Raw genomic sequence first — 17,541 nt, 5'->3', positions numbered from 1 at the left:
TCTGGCTCTGAGAGAGAAACAGATGCCTACAAATATTGATTAAACTTTCCTAGGCCATGGAAATAACACATTGGAATTCTTAACTGAGGTGGTGTTCCCCTTTAAGCTCAAAAAGCCTCTTTTAGACATCAAACGACACCAGTTCTTTGGATTGGAGCACACTGTATACACACACAATCTTGAATATCCAGTATGACTGTCCTTCAGATTAAAGTCTTCAAGTAAAATAATCAAAATCTACAAAGTAAATAACATTTCATGGTAGACTAAGAGGAGAACTGGCCTCTTCCTGTCCAGTATCAGTGTCTTGTACCAGTCTGACCCGGGTTTAAAGGCTGTCCTCGTCCATGATCTCAGAATTTGGATGGAAAAGTCACATTACTTAAGGAAACCAATGGAGCATCTCTGCTTTTGGCCGCCCTGGCCACAACTAAACCAGCTACAGGCCAATGAGAGGCAGAGTAATTGAAAGCAGCTCTAAATGGGGACGCTATGACATCAGCCAAGCCCACAGCGCTGAATGGGAGGATGTTTGGAGAGCGTTGGCGGAACAAGCCAAATGCAGCATTTGTTCTTTCCATCTTTTTAATGTTTGGATATAAATGTGCACATGAACTTCACAGGATCATTATTTTTTGTTCATTATAAAGGTGTCAGATTTAACGCCTGTGTTTGTTTGTGTCCCTTAAAAAACAGCTCATTGTTTCTGGAAAATGTTACTGGTGTGATTCTGGTTTTATTAAACGCTTCATTGAGCATCTCTCAGCCTTTCTGACATTTTTCTCTCTTTTTGTCTCTTTACATAGGCCTACCTCACCCGTTTGCCATCACAGTGTTTGAGGACAGCCTATACTGGACTGACTGGCACACCAAGAGCATCAACAGCGCCAATAAATTCACCGGCAAGAACCAGGAGATCATTCGCAACAAGCTGCACTTCCCCATGGACATCCACACCCTGCACCCCCAGAGGCAGCCCGCAGGTCGGTACTACATTTTAAGTTTGTTAAATCAAGGGCTGCCCCCGACTAAGAATATTCCAAGTCGACCAACAGTCATCATTTAGGGCCAGTAGTCAACTAGTCAGCCGCATGTTTCTGATATTAATGTAATGATTAAATGATATATTTTGGTGGTTTGAGTTGAAGGTGTGAGAAAGAATAGTATCAGTAACATTGTTAACACTGTGCTACATTACAGAGAAATACAAAACCGTACTAATGAACCTTCATTAATATAGGCCTATATTTTATCTACAAGTGCACGTCACACACTGAGCGAGCCGCCTGTTAATGACGCTGTGGGCTAATGGGCATGTAGCTACTTCCATGTTTCAGATGATACGTCATGTTTGTAGTCGACCAATGAAGATGAGTTTACATATCACCTTGGGTTCGTCCTTCACCTTCTCAAAATGATCCCACACTTTGGATTTCCTGCCCGACATGTTATTAACTAGCCTGTGGAATAACCGCAGGTACCAGCCCTGGAAATTAACCTGACTCCTGTCAGACTGCTGAGCGTGGACACTTCCTGTGTCTGTCCTTTCACATTAAATTCCCACATGGTCCAGTCATATAGGTTTGGATTTATTTTGGCTGCTCTTGATAGAGTTTCTTTTCTTTCTTTTTTCTTTTTTTTTTTGTTGTTTTGTTTTTTCTGCGACTAAGCAACCAATGAAGTCTTGCCGACTAATGATCTTTCTGGTTGACTATTAGGGAGCAGCCCTAGTTAAAATTCCATGAAATTTTGCAATAACTATTAATACACTTCTTGAGTAAGAGCAGACAGGGTCCTCTGTGGGAGGATCAGAGGACAGATGGGAGCGAAATTAAATGTAAGGCGGAATTGCAACATTGTGGAAGCCAGAACAAACTGTTCTGCAGTTCTTTCAACACATTTTATCAAAGGCTGTGTCAGTGTGATGATCATATTTTTTCTGCCATTGTTGTCAAATGACAGGAAGGTCACAAAACAGTGACTTGAAACAGAGCAATCAATAGCTTTGCAGTGGAAGGATTCAATACACAGTTCTGAGCTTTGTGCAAGCAGCAGTGAGAAATAGCAGAAGCCCATATTGATGTTACATTCTGTGTTTTTATCAAGGTTTTTCAGTCAGAGGCAAAACGCAAAATTATCAGTAATTTGAGCTGGTAGTTGTGTGTAGCACTCAAAGTCTTTCGGAAAAGCTCTGCTGTGACGTCAATGAGCTGTCTGAAACACACTTGTTGTTTCAGTGGTTTAGATGAATGCATTTTGATGTTTCCACCTGTTTTTTGGTGACAAAAACACACCGACGTATGGTGTGCAATGTATGGATGAAATGACGTGCAGAGATATTATACTGTACATGATCCCAGCTGGAGCTGAAAGCAAAGGAAAACCAGTGTTCTCCATTCATGAGGCTCAGTGGCTCCTTATATAGCCACTGGTTCATCCCACATCCCTTCAAATCTGTCTGTGGTTGTTTCTTTGTGTGTGTGGGTGAATTGTGGGTTAAAACAATGGAAGTATTTCTGAAAACATCCACTTTTGCAGCTTTCAGCAGTAGATCATGTTGACTTGCAGCAGGCAGGAAAACAAAATGCTGAACAACAAAAAAATTAAACTCGACATTAGAGGCTGGAAGATGAGTGGGTTGACGCGCACACACGGAAACTAGGAGCCTTCTCAGAGGGTTTTATTGTGCACAGAAGTGAAGATTTTTTTCCCACATGGTGGCAGCATCAGAGATGGTAGAATGATTTGTTGCTGTAGTGTTGGACCATGTGGTGAATGGGCCGGTTGAGGTGTTTTATCAGCGTGATAACAAAGACTTGTGTTCTTTGCTAACATACCGTGTTGAACTTGAGTTCTGGCCAAGAGAAAGTTTTGGTTGACATGCTGATAAAATATTCTAACAGTCGGACACCAATATAAACTATGAGCTGCCTCTGTGTTGGCAGAGGGAGGTCAGGAACTATTCCTTTTGTTTTGGTGTCGATTGAGTGAATCATGTGTGAGTGGAACACATCTGAACTCTGCAGCAATTGAACAAAGGCTTCAAAGCTGGAGTGAAATCCAGACGCACTGTGTGACATTTAGAACAGATGACCGAAACTCTGCAGTGGCTGTGTAGTTGATTGTATTTTTAAAACGGAAAAATATTCTGTCCTTTGACTTTCTCACACGTAAAATACTGTTTAACCTCTCGGCCTCTGATACAATAATAAAGCCTCTACAATCTGTGTACAGACAAGCTCTCAAGGTCGAAGATCATAAACCTACTAGTCCATACCCATTGAGTGCACAGTTGCCCACGTACAGTTTCACATGGTGTGTGTTTGGGATACAGGTCATAGGAATTTGCAGATTAAATAGTCAAGTGAACCCATTAAGAAGAGCAATGTATTCAGACAGAGTGTGAATTTGATAGCATGATTGCTTTATTGAAAGTACAGTAGTACCATTGCCAATAGTGGGATAGTTAGTGGGCTAAAACTGTACATTAGTAGTTGAGGTAGCACGTTGAAAGGCAGATAGTTAAAGTCATTGCCTTATAGAAGCTCAGTTTTAGTAAGTTTTCCAACTTTTGCCAAGAGGGAACTTTAGATATTGGTCCCTAGATTATGTTCACCCAGTTTCATGCAGATCGCTCAAACTTCCTAGGAAGAGATTGATTTTAAGTGTTTTCAAAAAATTCAAAATGGTGGAAAATCTCTATAACCGGAAGTTATGGTTCTTGAGGTAAATGTGTTCCTCATGAGGAGAGGCATCTCTGTGCAAAGTTTCATGTCTCTACGACATACGGGGCATGAGATATGCCCATTCAAAGTTTGCAATTTCAATGGGTTGCTATAGCGCCCCCCTTTGACCAATTGATGTAATATTGCTTCATTGGCATCCTCCCATGACCCTCTACCACTGTGCCAAATTTCACATGGATTGAAGTCAGTGAGGAGAAAAACGTGGAACACACACACACACAGAGTTTTCGACATATAGTAAGAAAAGCTATCATCATTGTAGTATATTTCCTAAATATGGTCTTTATTTGCTGGTTAAATTTCACTCAAAAGCTTATTTAATTCACAAAATTATTATTGGATTAGCACCTCCCCTATTTACCACATGTATATTTAATAAAAATGTATAGATAGATGAGCCGGATCAAGACTAGGAGGGGACATTGTTGTTGAATAAGAATATTCCTGAGTGTCAAACACATTTTAGTTCACAGGCCACATGCAGTCCGATTTGATCACAGATGGGCCGGACCAGTAAAACCATTGCATAATGTCCTATACATAACAAACGACTCCCTTTTTTTGTTTTAAAGAAGTACATTATAAAAACGCTAATCCATTTACAAAGCAGCCTGATGTCTTCAGAAGAATAAATTCAATTTCAACAATATTTCTGTACATTTCCACTCCTGTGTAGTAATCCTGACATTCTGGTCAGGGTGAAAAACTTTACATGAAAAAAAATAAGTCGATTTTTACCTTGATCACGAAACCTGGCACCTCTTAGCCTTCACAAGTGCATCACTATTACATGTGCAAGGTCATCCAGGTGGCTGGATTGGACCCTTTGGCAGGCTGGTTCTGGCCCCCGGGCTGTATATTTGACACCCCTGCTCTAAAACAGCAGTGAGGCTAAAGTGCAGCTTCTTCCCAGAGGCTGTGAGGCTTATGAATACTCTGGCTTAAAGTCTGTCCTCTGCACTTTGTACTGCTGCGACTGCATGCAGCTGTTGATGCACTGTTATGCACTATAATACATGCTGCTTTGTTTTTTATTATGTGTTCTATTGATTTTAGGCTTTTAGGTTATTCACTTATTTGTTATAGGTCTATCTTAAAATGTTATTCATTCAGTACGCTGCTGGACCTGGGCAATGAAGCGAGAGAAGGGCATGCAGCCAAGGTCCTGGTTGGGTACCAAATATTACTAATTTGAATATATTACAGTCCATCATCACACCCTGAGCTGTGTGTGTCCGTCTCTCCTGCAGGAGGCAGAAACCGCTGTGGCACCAACAACGGAGGCTGCAGCCACCTGTGTCTCCCCAGCAACAAGACGCATACCTGCGCCTGTCCCACCGGCTTCAAGAAGGTGGACCACAACAACTGTGCCAACGGTGAGACCCTCAACATCTGGAACTGTAGTTTGTGGCATAATTAAGTGAATGAATTAAGTTAGTGTAATATTTATGAAACAGTAACAACAGTTTTAGCCAGTTACCAGTTTTATTGAATGCATTTGAATATAGTTTGATATTTTCTTTAATTGTAAGCGGTTACTACAAGACACCCACAACTACGTTTGTGTCCTGGTGGCTGAATTCACTATTTTTTAATGAATTTTTATTAGGAAAAAAAAAGTTTAATGTCACCTCTTATCGTCTGCCACATGGTCTCAATCTTTTCCTGTGGCTCATAAAGTTTAAAGACAAACCCTCAGCAGTAGTTTAGGAAGTGTCTGCACTTTTATTGACTGAACTGTCAGTGTCAGTAAGTCAGTCACTGAGTGTCAGTGTCAAGATAATCCTGTAACACGCTGTTAATCTTCCTGATCAGTCTCAAGGTGTCGGCTGTAATAGGAAACTAAATTTACACGACATCCAGTTAAGTGAAATTTAACCAATGGAACAAGTTCAATTACATGTTCCGGTTCAGTACAACTAAAGAAGTGCTGCACTAAAATATTGACTTTATTTTGGCAAAGTTTTAATGAATCCTTTTTTCTCTTGCAACCTGTGACAGTTGCATTGCTTGAAACAGAATTATGTGACATTTACACACCCTGTAGTCATGCAAACATTTCTTTTACTGCCGTTATTCTAGATAATTATATCAGAGGAGGTTTATGTTTTCAGATATTATTCAGTCAGTGTGGTGAGGCTGATAGCTGTCTGTGTGTCAGTGCTGTTTTGCTGTGTTCACTGTTGACCCCACTGTTAAACCTAGAAGACTGACAGAAGACCTTTGGTCTTTAATCAGGTCTTGACAAGTTCCTGCTTTTTGCCCGAAGGACGGACATCCGACGAATCAGCTTCGACACAGAGGACATGTCCGATGACGTCATCCCTCTGGCTGACGTGCGCAACGCTGTGGCACTGGACTGGGACGACAAAGACGGCTACATCTACTGGACGGACGTCACCACCGACTCCATTAACAGAGCACTGTGGAATGGCACCAAGCAGGAGGTCAGTGACATGTACAGTCTGACTGAACCCCGCAGTGATCTGTCATTTCTCGTCTGTCCTGGACTTTACAAAGGGGAGCAGCAGGATTTAAGTTTATGCAATACTGCCATCTGCTGGGGCGGATGTGAAAGTGCAACATCTGGTCTCTGTACAAGATAATGTAGGTGTAGCGTCTGATTGAAACTAGAACTGGTGGAATTAAAATCTATGTTGTCCCTGTTTTCCCAGGTGGTGGTGGACACCAGTCTGGAGAGCCCAGCAGGTTTGGCGATTGACTGGGTGACCAACAAGCTCTACTGGACCGATGCTGGTAAACAGCTTTATTTCACATAACATCATATTTCTGATACTTACATGCAGTCGCCTGCATGACAGTGTGTGCTCAGGGATTTCAACCAGTCACGTCATGTCTTGGGTTTTTCAGGTACAGATCGTATCGAGGTGTCTAATGCTGATGGCAGCATGCGGACTGTCCTGATCTGGGAGAACCTGGAACGACCCAGAGACATAGTCGTTGATCCGATTGGAGGGTGAGATGATTTTAAATTTATAAAAAGTAGCATATAAACTTGAGCTTGCATGACACACTCAGTCCTTCTCATTTGTCTTATTCTTTCTCCATAGTTTTATGTACTGGACAGACTGGGGTGCCAACCCAAAGATCGAGCGTGCAGGAATGGACGCTTCCAGCCGCATCGTCATCATTTCATCTAATCTGACGTGGCCCAACGGGCTCGCCATTGACTATGCGACCCAACGCCTGTACTGGGCCGACGCTGGCATGAAGACTATTGAATTTGGCAACTTTGATGGTTCTGATCGACAGGTAAAGGGTGTTTTTATAGCTATAATGCTTTCATTTTTGTTCTCACAGTGTTACTGTATTTATTCTGATGTGTTTGAGAAATTCTTTAAAATAGATTTGCTTTCAGGTTTTTCTGTTTATGTGTAAACACTGTTAGCAGATGTTTAGGAATGTTCACAGATCTCACCGGAGCTCTCCCTCTGTTTGTGCATTCAGGTTTTGATTGGCAGCCAGCTGCCTCATCCCTTTGGCCTGACTGTACATGAGGACAAGCTGTACTGGACAGACTGGCAGTCCAAGAGCATCCAGAGCGCTGACAAGCTCACCGGCTTAGGACGGCACACACTGGCAGAAAACCTAGAGAACCTCATGGACATTCACATGTTTCACCGGCACCGAGAGACAGGTCTGTGTGCGTTTAGAGCAAGACTGAAGCGTACATATACAGTTGATAGTTTTGATTAACCAATATTGTGTTACTCAAATAGTACAGTGGTTTTCAAACGTTTTGTGGCCAAGGCACTCTAAAGGGCGAGCCACAATCTCAAGGCACACCTCTATTTATATCTGTGCACAATAGCTTCTATCACGTGTGTTATCGCTCTTATCACTATGTAAATGTTTGACAACTAACTATTACTCATGAAATATTTGTTAACAAAATGGTTCAAGAATTAATTTTAAACTTTGTGAAATTACATCGAAGCACCAATAACACACCCACTTATACGGGAAATAATGTAAGATAGGGTGGTGAGTCACGCACTTATAATACCTATAGGTGAACGGCGACAAATAGGTTCCCAGTGAAAGTTTTATTTTAATTTGTTTGCTTCTGTAGTAAGGAAATGGCTGTGCACACCATAGTGATACAGTCAATTAAAAATTCATTCCTAACTTTTTGTATAGGCCCAGCTGAATATTGCAGTAATAATGCCTGGTTATCACAAAACCCCACCGCACACCTGGATTTGCATCACAGAACACCATTTGAGACCCACTGATATAGTGTATTTTGAAAGACAATCCGAGGGCTGTTAAATACAAGTCTGTGGGCCACAATTAGCCCCCGGGCTGGATTTTAGACATGACAGGCGTAAGATCTCCAGCCAGTCGATCATTAGTGTCATTTCAGCCCAAGCTTGACGAATGGGCCTCCAGGGTCCTGAGCTATGGAGCAGCCTGTCCTTTTAGTGTTAGCTTCAGAGGCCAAAGTGCACAGCAGTAAAGGGTTAGTCAGTCAAATGTAAAAATCTGTTTTTTTCCCATGAGGCTCAAAATTATGTTAGTTTAGTTTAGTTTGCAGAAAATAATCACAATTTAAATCTTACTATTGTTCAGCTTGTTTAACATGTGTATATATAGGATAATTGTCCTGGTGCATTGCAGGATGATGCATGAAAAGGCTTTTGAGTCCAACACCTTTCATCCACACTTCAGTTCACTTCACACACACTTCAAACTCATAGTCATTATTTCATTTCAAATCCAGTGTGCCTCAGTACAAAGATATGAACTATAAAAATGAGAATTGAGTCACTAAACTTTAGGTGTCCTGTTGGACTTATAGTCTCTTGTGACAAGGATAAAGATCTCCTCCTGTCACTCTTCTGATTTTTGCCGCCTGTCCTCAGAGCTCAGATCCTGTGTCTCTGCTGACACTGAGAGGATTACAGGTAAACTGAACCCAGATCACTGGCTGAGGGGCCAGAGAGCCTCAGGCACTCATACCAAACTGAAACCTCACTGATCTCACTGATGTGTGGGGCTTTCCTATGTTCCCTTAAGGGAAGTTGTGTGTTTCTGTTTTCTTTGCCCCAATTTTTCCCATTCCCTCTCCATCCCTCGCCTCAAAGCCAACTGAAAAAGTAGGACAGTGGGTGAGTTGAGTTGTTGTGTGTGTCTCCATCTGTAGTGCGAAACCCGTGTGCAGTGAATAATGGAGGCTGCAGCCACCTCTGTCTCCTGGCTCCTGCTCCCAAAGCCTCCAGCTGTGCCTGTCCCACTGGGATCAACCTGCAGACAGATGGGAAGACCTGCACGCCTGGTACGATACTTCGTCTTCAGTGTCAAAAATAATCCAGAATGGTTGTCTGTTCACCATGTTTACAGTAACAGTAACTGGGTGTAGCTAATAATGCTAATGATCTTCATGGTGCAGATTAATCATGATACAAAGACATGAACACTAAAAATCGCACATATACTGCAACTTGTTGACCTCCAAACCAACATTATGCTTAGTTTTAGCATCACCAAAGACATGAGGGGGCATGTAGTTCCAAAAATTTGAATGTTTTTATCTCAGAATGAATTACAAATTTTAAAAAAACAACAGCAGTGACAAAACCCTTGAAAAATATCTGTAGAAAACTGAACCCAAAACAGTGAGGTGTTCAAAGACTTACGTTAAAAACCTTTGCTTCCAGGAAGATAAAAGCATGTCAGCCCCCTTTGTATTCTCACTTGAAGGTGCTGTGATGTGTGTGTGTGCAGGGATGAGCAGCTTCCTGATCTTTGCACGGAGAACGGACATCAGGATGGTGTCTCTGGATATCCCCTACTTTGCTGACGTGGTTCTGGCTGTCAACAGCTCCATGAAAAACACCATCGCCATCGGGGTCGACCCCAAAGAAGGTTCGTGTCTTCTCAAAGTTTTAAAGTGCCTGTTTGAAAGTTAGACGCGAGTCCTTACACGTGTATGTGGCGCCTCCTGCAGGAAAAGTCTATTGGTCTGACAGTACGCTGAAGAAAATCAGCCGGTCCAGCATCAGCGGAAAAGAACAAGAAGACATCATATCTACAGGTGAGGAGGAGGGCTCACATTTACGATACTGTTTAATTCCACCCAATCAGAATGTCGTGACTCCATCTCTGCTGCTCTCTCTGTGTCTCTCTGTAGGGTTGGTGACGACTGATGGCCTGGCGGTGGATGCTGTTGGCAGGAAGATCTACTGGACGGACACAGGAACCAACCGCATTGAGGTTGCCAACCTCGACGGCTCCATGAGGAAAGTTCTCGTCTGGCAAAGCCTGGACAGCCCTCGAGCCATCGCCCTCTACCATGAGATGGGGTGAGGCTGCTGTAACTTGACAGCTTTGACACTGGTAGAGATGGAACCAGATCTTGCACTGTGACTTCCACTTCACTGATTATTACCACCACTAACCTTTTAGGATTTGTTGTCCAAACTACTTGTCTAATCTATGCTCTTTGCTCTCATGAACTAACATTTTCTCATCAGTATATCTCCGTCCTAGTTTCAGTCTGTCAGACCTTTGACCTCTGTGTCCCTCTCTCCTTCCAGTTATATGTACTGGACAGACTGGGGTGAGCATGCAAAGCTGGAGCGCTCTGCGATGGATGGATCAGACCGCCTGGTCCTCATCAGCAACAACCTGGGCTGGCCCAACGGCCTGGCTATCGACATGGCTGGCTCACAGTTACTGTGGGCTGACGCTCACACTGAGGTCAGCAGCCACTTCTCATGACACTCACGTGAACTTTCACCTCAAAAATCATCTGTCTGAGTTATGAAATGATTCTATGCGCCCCGTTCCTCTGTCTTGTCACGGCTGTGTCCCATCGCCACATTTTCTTCACTGATTCTCGGTCAAATGTCTCTAAAGACTCTGACCAATGAGATAAAAGCAGAAAATCAAACCTGTTCTGAAAGTTTTTAATGACGGACTAAAGTTTTGGACTCAGTGTGCCAACGTGGAGTTAACAATGTTAGCTGCTAGCTTTTCCTCCAAGTTAGGAACCTTATCCAGAAAGTCACCTGCTCTGAATTTTGAATAGAGCCCCTTTAAGGACTTGTAATGTTGGTGTACCCAGAATGTGACTGTATTCTGCTGTTACACTCTGTGCACTGTGGAACTGTTCAAAATGATAATAATCCATATCTGTATAGCACTTCTTAAACAAGGGCCTCACAGTGAGTGACGAGAATGAAATTAACGCTTGCAAGAGTACTGAAACAGTTTTGGAGCGTTCATAATGATGTACCAACTTAATTAAAAACAGACAAGGCATATAAAGACAATTAAAGTCTGTAGAAATTAGTGGAGATTTAAAGGTTAAACGGCGAAACGCTAATTGACTCAAATGTAAATGCATTAAGATGAAGGGCATCAGACATTAATGGAGTCCCGGTGATAATCCCTCTCTTTTCTCTGGTCCTCTCCAGCGCATCGAGGCAGCCGACCTGAATGGGCAGAATCGCCGCACCCTCGTGACTCCAGTCCAGCACCCGTACGGTTTAACCCTGCTGGGCTCCCACATCTACTGGACCGACTGGCAGAGCCGCAGCATCCAGAGAGCTGACAAGAACACGGGGACCAACACCATCACGGTGCGAGCCAACCTGCCGGGCCTGATGGACATCCAGGCTGTGGACAGGGAGAGGCCTCTGGGTGAGTCTGAGGACTGTCGTATGAATGAAAGAATATTTATGCTCATAATAAAGCACTGTGTCATCGTTTGACTCAACACCAATTAGTTCACAAGTGACAGTCTGCTGTGTGACTGCGTCAATTAAAATAGCCCGGCGTGTTTTCATCTATTTATACTGCTCATTTCCTTAATTTCCATCTCCTAGTCAATATCTCGTGACCTCCTCGACACAATGGATTCAGATTCAGTTTCACAGCTGATCAAACAGCTTACTGAATTTCTCAGATTGCTCAGCAGCCTGTGTTACACTCCTCCTCTATTTCTTTACATGATGATCCCAAATTAGCTTCTGATGATTGTATAATGTGCAGCTCACCTGGTGATTGACAAGTAATTATATGTTGCCTCGAAACATTTGAAATCATCTTCGAGTACACGCACATTCTGTTTCGGCAGGGTGTGTGTGTTTCTTTGCATCACTCCTCCTGTCTCTGTCCTCTCCAGGTTTCAATAAGTGTGGCAGGAGGAACGGCGGCTGCACCCACCTGTGCCTGCCCCGTCCCAACGGCACGTCCTGCGCCTGTCCCACTGGCATCCTGCTCAAGGGAGACGGCAGGTCATGTGACGACTCCCCGGAGTCGTTCCTGCTGTTCTCCAACCGCGTCAGCGTGCGCAGAATCTCCCTCGACACCAATGACCACACAGATGTGCATGTACCGGTGCCCGAGCTACACAACGTCATCTCACTGGATTACGACAGCGTGGACGGAAAGCTTTACTACACCGATGTCACCCTGGATGTTATACGGTGCGAACACGAACAGTGTCTACATGCAAACTTCCACTTGTCATGTCTGTTATAGCTTTCATTACATTAATTATGATGATTATTTAATGATGATTTATTTTAATCAGTGTCAGTCATCTAGAGATTTAGAAACACAGTAGATAATGGAAACAAGTACAGATTCAGGATAAAGTTTGCCATGCTTGACATTACTACTTTGACAGATAGTATTACCAGCATTAATTTTACTTTGTTCCATAGGCGTGCGAACTTGGATGGCAGCGGCATGGAGACGGTGATCAGCCAGGGCCTGAAGACCACAGACGGGCTGGCTGTAGACTGGGTGGCCAGGAACATGTACTGGACCGACACCGGGCGCAACACCATCGAGGTGGCCCGCCTGGATGGAACGAGCCGCAAAGTCCTGGTCAACAATAGTCTGGATGAACCCCGAGCGATTGCAGTGTTCCCAAGCAAAGGGTAAGGAGAGAGTCTTAAGTGAGGAGTTTTAGTCGGGATGTTTCTCATGGTTGTTTTTTAACCTTTGCACAATAGAGAGTCTCCTCACCAGTTTCGCTTCTGCTCTGCAGTTTCCTGTTCTGGACTGACTGGGGTCACATTGCAAAGATTGAGAGATCTCACCTGGACGGCTCGGACCGAAAGGTTCTGATCAACACCGATCTGGGCTGGCCCAACGGGCTCACACTGGACTACGACACACGAAGGTCAGAGAGGGAAGCATGTTTATGGAAGGAGCTACCTGTCTGGCTTTTTTACAAACAGTAGCCTTGTAAAACAAATTGGATTGGGCGGCATGTTGGTGCAGTGATTAGCATTCAGATATTTGTTTGTTGAGATAAGTGTATGGTTTTCAATCTTTTTGTCCTTGTCCTTAAACAGGTTGTTTAATCTCTTGTTTTCACAGCAGTCAGAAGGCATGTTCAATGTATTTACAGAGACAAGTGTGTTTATTAATCTGCGATGTTTTCTGCAGGATCTTCTGGGTGGACGCCCACCTGGACAGGATCGAAAGTTCGGACCTGAATGGGAAACTGCGCCAGGTCCTCGTCAGTCCCGTGTCCCACCCGTTCGCCCTCACACAGGTACCCCTCCCCATCCCTCCTCACCCTCAGCTGTCAATCACTGGGCTGACCCCTTCCTCTTGGCTGCCTCCTCCACTCACCTGCTCTCTTTCACTCATCGGCTCACCGTGTGACTCTCACTGGTCGTCTCTCCGTCCTCCCACTCATGCTGAACTCATTCGACTTAACCATTTCTTCTACTTCTCTTCCACTCTGACCCTCATTTTTCTTCCTCCCCGTTTCCCTTCCCTTTCTTCCTCCCATGCCCCTTCTCCTTGTCTGTGTTTTTCCTCTCCTCTCTTCTTCTCCCTCGTTTCCCCAGTTGAAGCCGGTGTCCTCCCCTCTAACTCCTTTCTCCCGACTCTCGCAGCAAGACCGCTGGATCTACTGGACGGACTGGCAGACAAAGTCCATCCAGCGGGTGGATAAACACACCGGCCGCAACAAGGAAACGGTGCTGGCCAACGTGGAGGGCCTCATGGACATCATAGTGGTGTCACCTCACAGGCAGACAGGTAAGGAGGCTCTTCTTCTGACACATCCAGATGACATGGGGGAAATTAAAGACCTCACTACGGTTATCTGTGAGGACTCTGATGCTCAGTGTTTGGCTGGTGAAGTGCTTAAGCAGCAGAGCGTGGAATAAATCAGGCGATGAACACGGGTGCAGAGTGGGTCGCAAATCTAGTCAGTTTGGTGAACCATGGTTGCCATAGAAACAGACAACAAACCGGGCAAAGAAGAAGAAAATAACCTGGTATCAAGACAACACGTACCTTAGTTGAGAATGCATTAAAGTCTTCATATAACTCAAGAAATTACACAAATTTCAAAATGTTGATATTCAGTTGCTCAGTACTGTGTGGTCATCTACACAAAGTTTGAGGTCACAAAAACTGTTTTTTTAAAACTCTAAGGTGCAGATTTGTCAGATTACAGGTTACTTTGTATCCTCAAAGACATGTAAAACATCTTATGTCAGCGTTTGGGAAACAATGACATAAGCTAAATTTTGTCCATGTCCACGTTTGCCTTGTGTAATAAGCATGCGCCGGAAATAATAACGACAGTGGCATAATACCTACCTATTATTATGTTTTGTTAGCATTGCTTAGTCTAATGACAACTTGACACTTAAACTGAGCTCTGCTGCACCACTTCAAGTATGAATGGAGCCTTCTGCTGTGCCCAGTGTTATATGGTTCCCCAGAAATGACGGTTTAGGATTAGGCCCAGTCGAACTAGTAGATTTTAACAATCTGTTTATTAAGTTTTCAACATTATACAAAAAGAAAAGAACATAGAGAATACAAAATGTGTGAATGTTTACAAAAGTCCTGCCTTTTCTTTAAAATAAATACATACATGATGACAAACTGTTTTAAAGCAAATTGAAAAATTGTAACACACACACACACACACACAAATAAATAAATAGGAACACAGAATAAATATATATAAATATATAAAATAAAAATTAAAATAGTAATGATAATATTAAATGAAAAAGAAAATTGCAAAGAAAAAGAAAAATAATAATTTACATTGGGGGTTCTATCTGACAGACACCTATACAAGTTCTTCATTGCATACTGTGTATTACGCTTACTTTGGACACAACAAGTTTAAGTAAGTTTTAATGCAGAGGTTGTGATTATGCTTCCTCCATCATGTCCAACATACAAGATAAATCTTTGCCCCCAAGATATCTCATAAATGGGCCCCAGATACATGGAAACCATTGTTGTTTGTCTTTGATCGTGTATGTAATTGTGTATGCCCAATATTCTCTGGGTCTCTGGGTGCTTTTCCATGTTAATGCTATAGAAGGCACACGTCTATAAAAATTCTTCACTGCGTTTTTCAGTCCTTATATTGACGGGGAGTTAACAGTGATGAGATCCTCAGTAGGTGTTTTGAAAAAGGTAACGTTAACCTGTAAACTTTGCTCCCTTTGTGACGAGGTGAGGCTGCAGAGGACGGCTAACACCGGCAAACGTTTGGGGTCGTTATTAAATTCTAGTGTGAACGAGATATGTTGTAAAATGAAGGTTGTGTAAAGAGGTTTAATAATCTGTTTTCAAGAATATCTGTGTACATGCAGACAATAAAATCAAAACAAAAATGAACCCGATCAAATTATAGCTGCAGCAGTTAGTGGATTATTAAAGTCGTCAATCAACAGAAAATTAATTGGCAACTATTTTGATATTCAAATAATCATTTTAGTAGGATTTTAAGTGAAAAAGCCAAACATTTGCTAGTTTTATGCTTCCCACATATGAGAGTTTGATGTGTTTCTTTGTTATACGTGATAACAAACTGAATAGCTTTGGACTTTTTGACTGTTTGTCAGATACATTGACACAATAATTAATCGACTAGTCGAGAAAATTATGGTCAGATTAATCGATAGTTAAAACAATTGTTAATTGCAGCCCTAAATTAAATTAGTTTCACTTTCTTTGTCTCCCAGAGAAAGTGAATCAGCACTTTTAATTAGAAGTCCCAAGGATTCTCAAAAAGCTTTTTTAGTAACCTTTCCTCTGGCATGAAATCTGATTCCAGTTGCTCTCAGGATAATTAGCTAAACATGAAGGATTTATTTGACCTTCTTTTATGTCATTTGATAAATAGAAAAAGTATTTTACTTGGAGTAGCCTCTGGTAATGAGTGTGAGTTGTTTATTGTTTTGTAACAAACTGCATCACAGTTCTCATAAAGAGGGCCAGGACCTTCATTTTCTGCTGTCACAATAGTGTTGCAAACTCAAATTTCTTTGTTCTCACCAAATGAAATGAACCAAACTAAAGGAGGAAACACTCACTGATTTCAAAGAAGCCACTCAGACTGTTTGGTGCCACCTGTGAATGCTCCCTCTCCTGTCATTCAGGTACCAACCTCTGTGGGGTGAATAATGGCGGCTGCACTCACCTCTGCTTCGCCAAGACCAACAGTTTTGTGTGCGCCTGTCCTGATGAGCCAGACGGGCGACCCTGCTCCACCAGTGAGTGACCAATGTGATTGTACAGTGTAGCTGTTGTATGTTTGACAAAAAATAACTGTGTTAATATGTTTGCATGTTATAGCCCAAATCCCATATGCTTGGCCAGTAAGAAATTTTCATAGTAGGATTGTTGGAGGCTCAATAACCCCAGGGTAAAGTGGAAATAAACCTGTTTTTTTTTTCTTTGCTAACTCATCATGGACAGGTCAAATCACAGTACATTTTTTATTTACATCCTGGCATATAGTGTCACACTTTTCTCAACGGCGTTCATTTCCATCTCAAGCCTTAAAATAAAACCAAATCTTTCCACACAGTATGTTTCATTTATAATCCCCACACATTGGGCCAGTGTTGGAGGATCAACTTGCAACCATTTACGAGTTATGGCTTTCCTGCTACTTGCCAAAAGTATCTTCATTAAATTTTTATCTTTGTGTGGGACAGTTTCAGGTATTTTTCCTAAGTATAATGCAGCAGATGAGTTGACTAAATCCATCCCAACTATCTCATGAATCTCAGCTGCAATCTCTCGCCAATATGGTTGTATTTTTGGGCCCAGAAAACATGATTATGATTGGCCAGTGTGGTTCCACACAGCCTCCAACAAAAGTCCTGGCTCTGTAGGCCTGTTCACACGCTGTTAGTCAAGAGGTGATAAAGAATCACGCAAGGTTTTTCCAACCAAACTCCCTCAGGGACCTTGAGTCTGCACATATCTCTGTCAGATTCTTTCTCCCATTTTTGTTTAATATATTTTGTTGAATGATTCTTTGAAATTTAAATACTCACGCACAGTTTCGAAACTAACTTTTGAGTATGTCCAATTATGTATGCATTTGAAAAATCTAGTAATAAGACGGTGTTCATTATCTTTAAGCTTTGAATTTTTTTATTGAAGCAGTCCCTAACTTGCAGGTATCTGTAGAAGTCCTGCTTTTTAAATTTTTGCTTTAACATATCGTTATGAAGTAAATGTTGATTTCACTATATAATGGCTATGTAATAATGACGTCATCTGCATTTAGATTGGCTCCCAATAAGCTTCACTTTCATGGTGCAATTCTGTCTGCCACCTGGTGTGATCTCCCTGGAAAATAAAGGCTTGATTCACAGCACAAAGAAAGTGCCTCAACCACTGCGCTATCAAAACAGGAAGAAAATAGCACTATTGTTTTGTAGCTGTAAGTTCTGTGCAGTTAGAATCCACAGTAGAGGAAATGGTGGACGATGGAAGAACCAAAGTAACTAACAAAATACAGTGTGTCCAG

The 17,541-nt window shown here is 42.4% G+C and overlaps 1 protein-coding gene across 3 annotated transcripts in view; it reads left to right on the top strand.

The window, feature by feature from the left end:
• lrp4 (low density lipoprotein receptor-related protein 4) overlaps positions 1 to 17,541 on the top strand; it is a 156,851-nt gene that overhangs the window by 131,877 nt on the left and 7,433 nt on the right. For 2 of the 3 annotated variants that reach the window (XM_033622068.2, XM_033622087.2), the window contains exons 15-33: positions 807 to 983; positions 4,997 to 5,122; positions 5,985 to 6,193; positions 6,422 to 6,503; positions 6,618 to 6,723; positions 6,818 to 7,019; positions 7,215 to 7,404; positions 8,914 to 9,045; positions 9,495 to 9,635; positions 9,718 to 9,804; positions 9,901 to 10,072; positions 10,307 to 10,469; positions 11,189 to 11,414; positions 11,899 to 12,202; positions 12,443 to 12,661; positions 12,772 to 12,906; positions 13,176 to 13,284; positions 13,586 to 13,778; positions 16,157 to 16,270. In XM_033622068.2, coding sequence (XP_033477959.2) covers positions 807 to 983; positions 4,997 to 5,122; positions 5,985 to 6,193; positions 6,422 to 6,503; positions 6,618 to 6,723; positions 6,818 to 7,019; positions 7,215 to 7,404; positions 8,914 to 9,045; positions 9,495 to 9,635; positions 9,718 to 9,804; positions 9,901 to 10,072; positions 10,307 to 10,469; positions 11,189 to 11,414; positions 11,899 to 12,202; positions 12,443 to 12,661; positions 12,772 to 12,906; positions 13,176 to 13,284; positions 13,586 to 13,778; positions 16,157 to 16,270 — 3,087 coding nt within the window. The remainder of the gene's footprint in view (positions 1 to 806; positions 984 to 4,996; positions 5,123 to 5,984; positions 6,194 to 6,421; positions 6,504 to 6,617; positions 6,724 to 6,817; positions 7,020 to 7,214; positions 7,405 to 8,913; positions 9,046 to 9,494; positions 9,636 to 9,717; positions 9,805 to 9,900; positions 10,073 to 10,306; positions 10,470 to 11,188; positions 11,415 to 11,898; positions 12,203 to 12,442; positions 12,662 to 12,771; positions 12,907 to 13,175; positions 13,285 to 13,585; positions 13,779 to 16,156; positions 16,271 to 17,541) is intronic. The other variant, XM_033622077.2, reaches the window with a different exon arrangement.

This window comes from Epinephelus lanceolatus, chromosome 2 (genome assembly GCF_041903045.1).
Source record: "Epinephelus lanceolatus isolate andai-2023 chromosome 2, ASM4190304v1, whole genome shotgun sequence".
Lineage (NCBI taxonomy): Eukaryota > Metazoa > Chordata > Actinopteri > Perciformes > Serranidae > Epinephelus > Epinephelus lanceolatus.
Note: the sequence above shows the minus strand (reverse complement) of the source record. Positions and strands in the feature narration are given on the sequence as shown.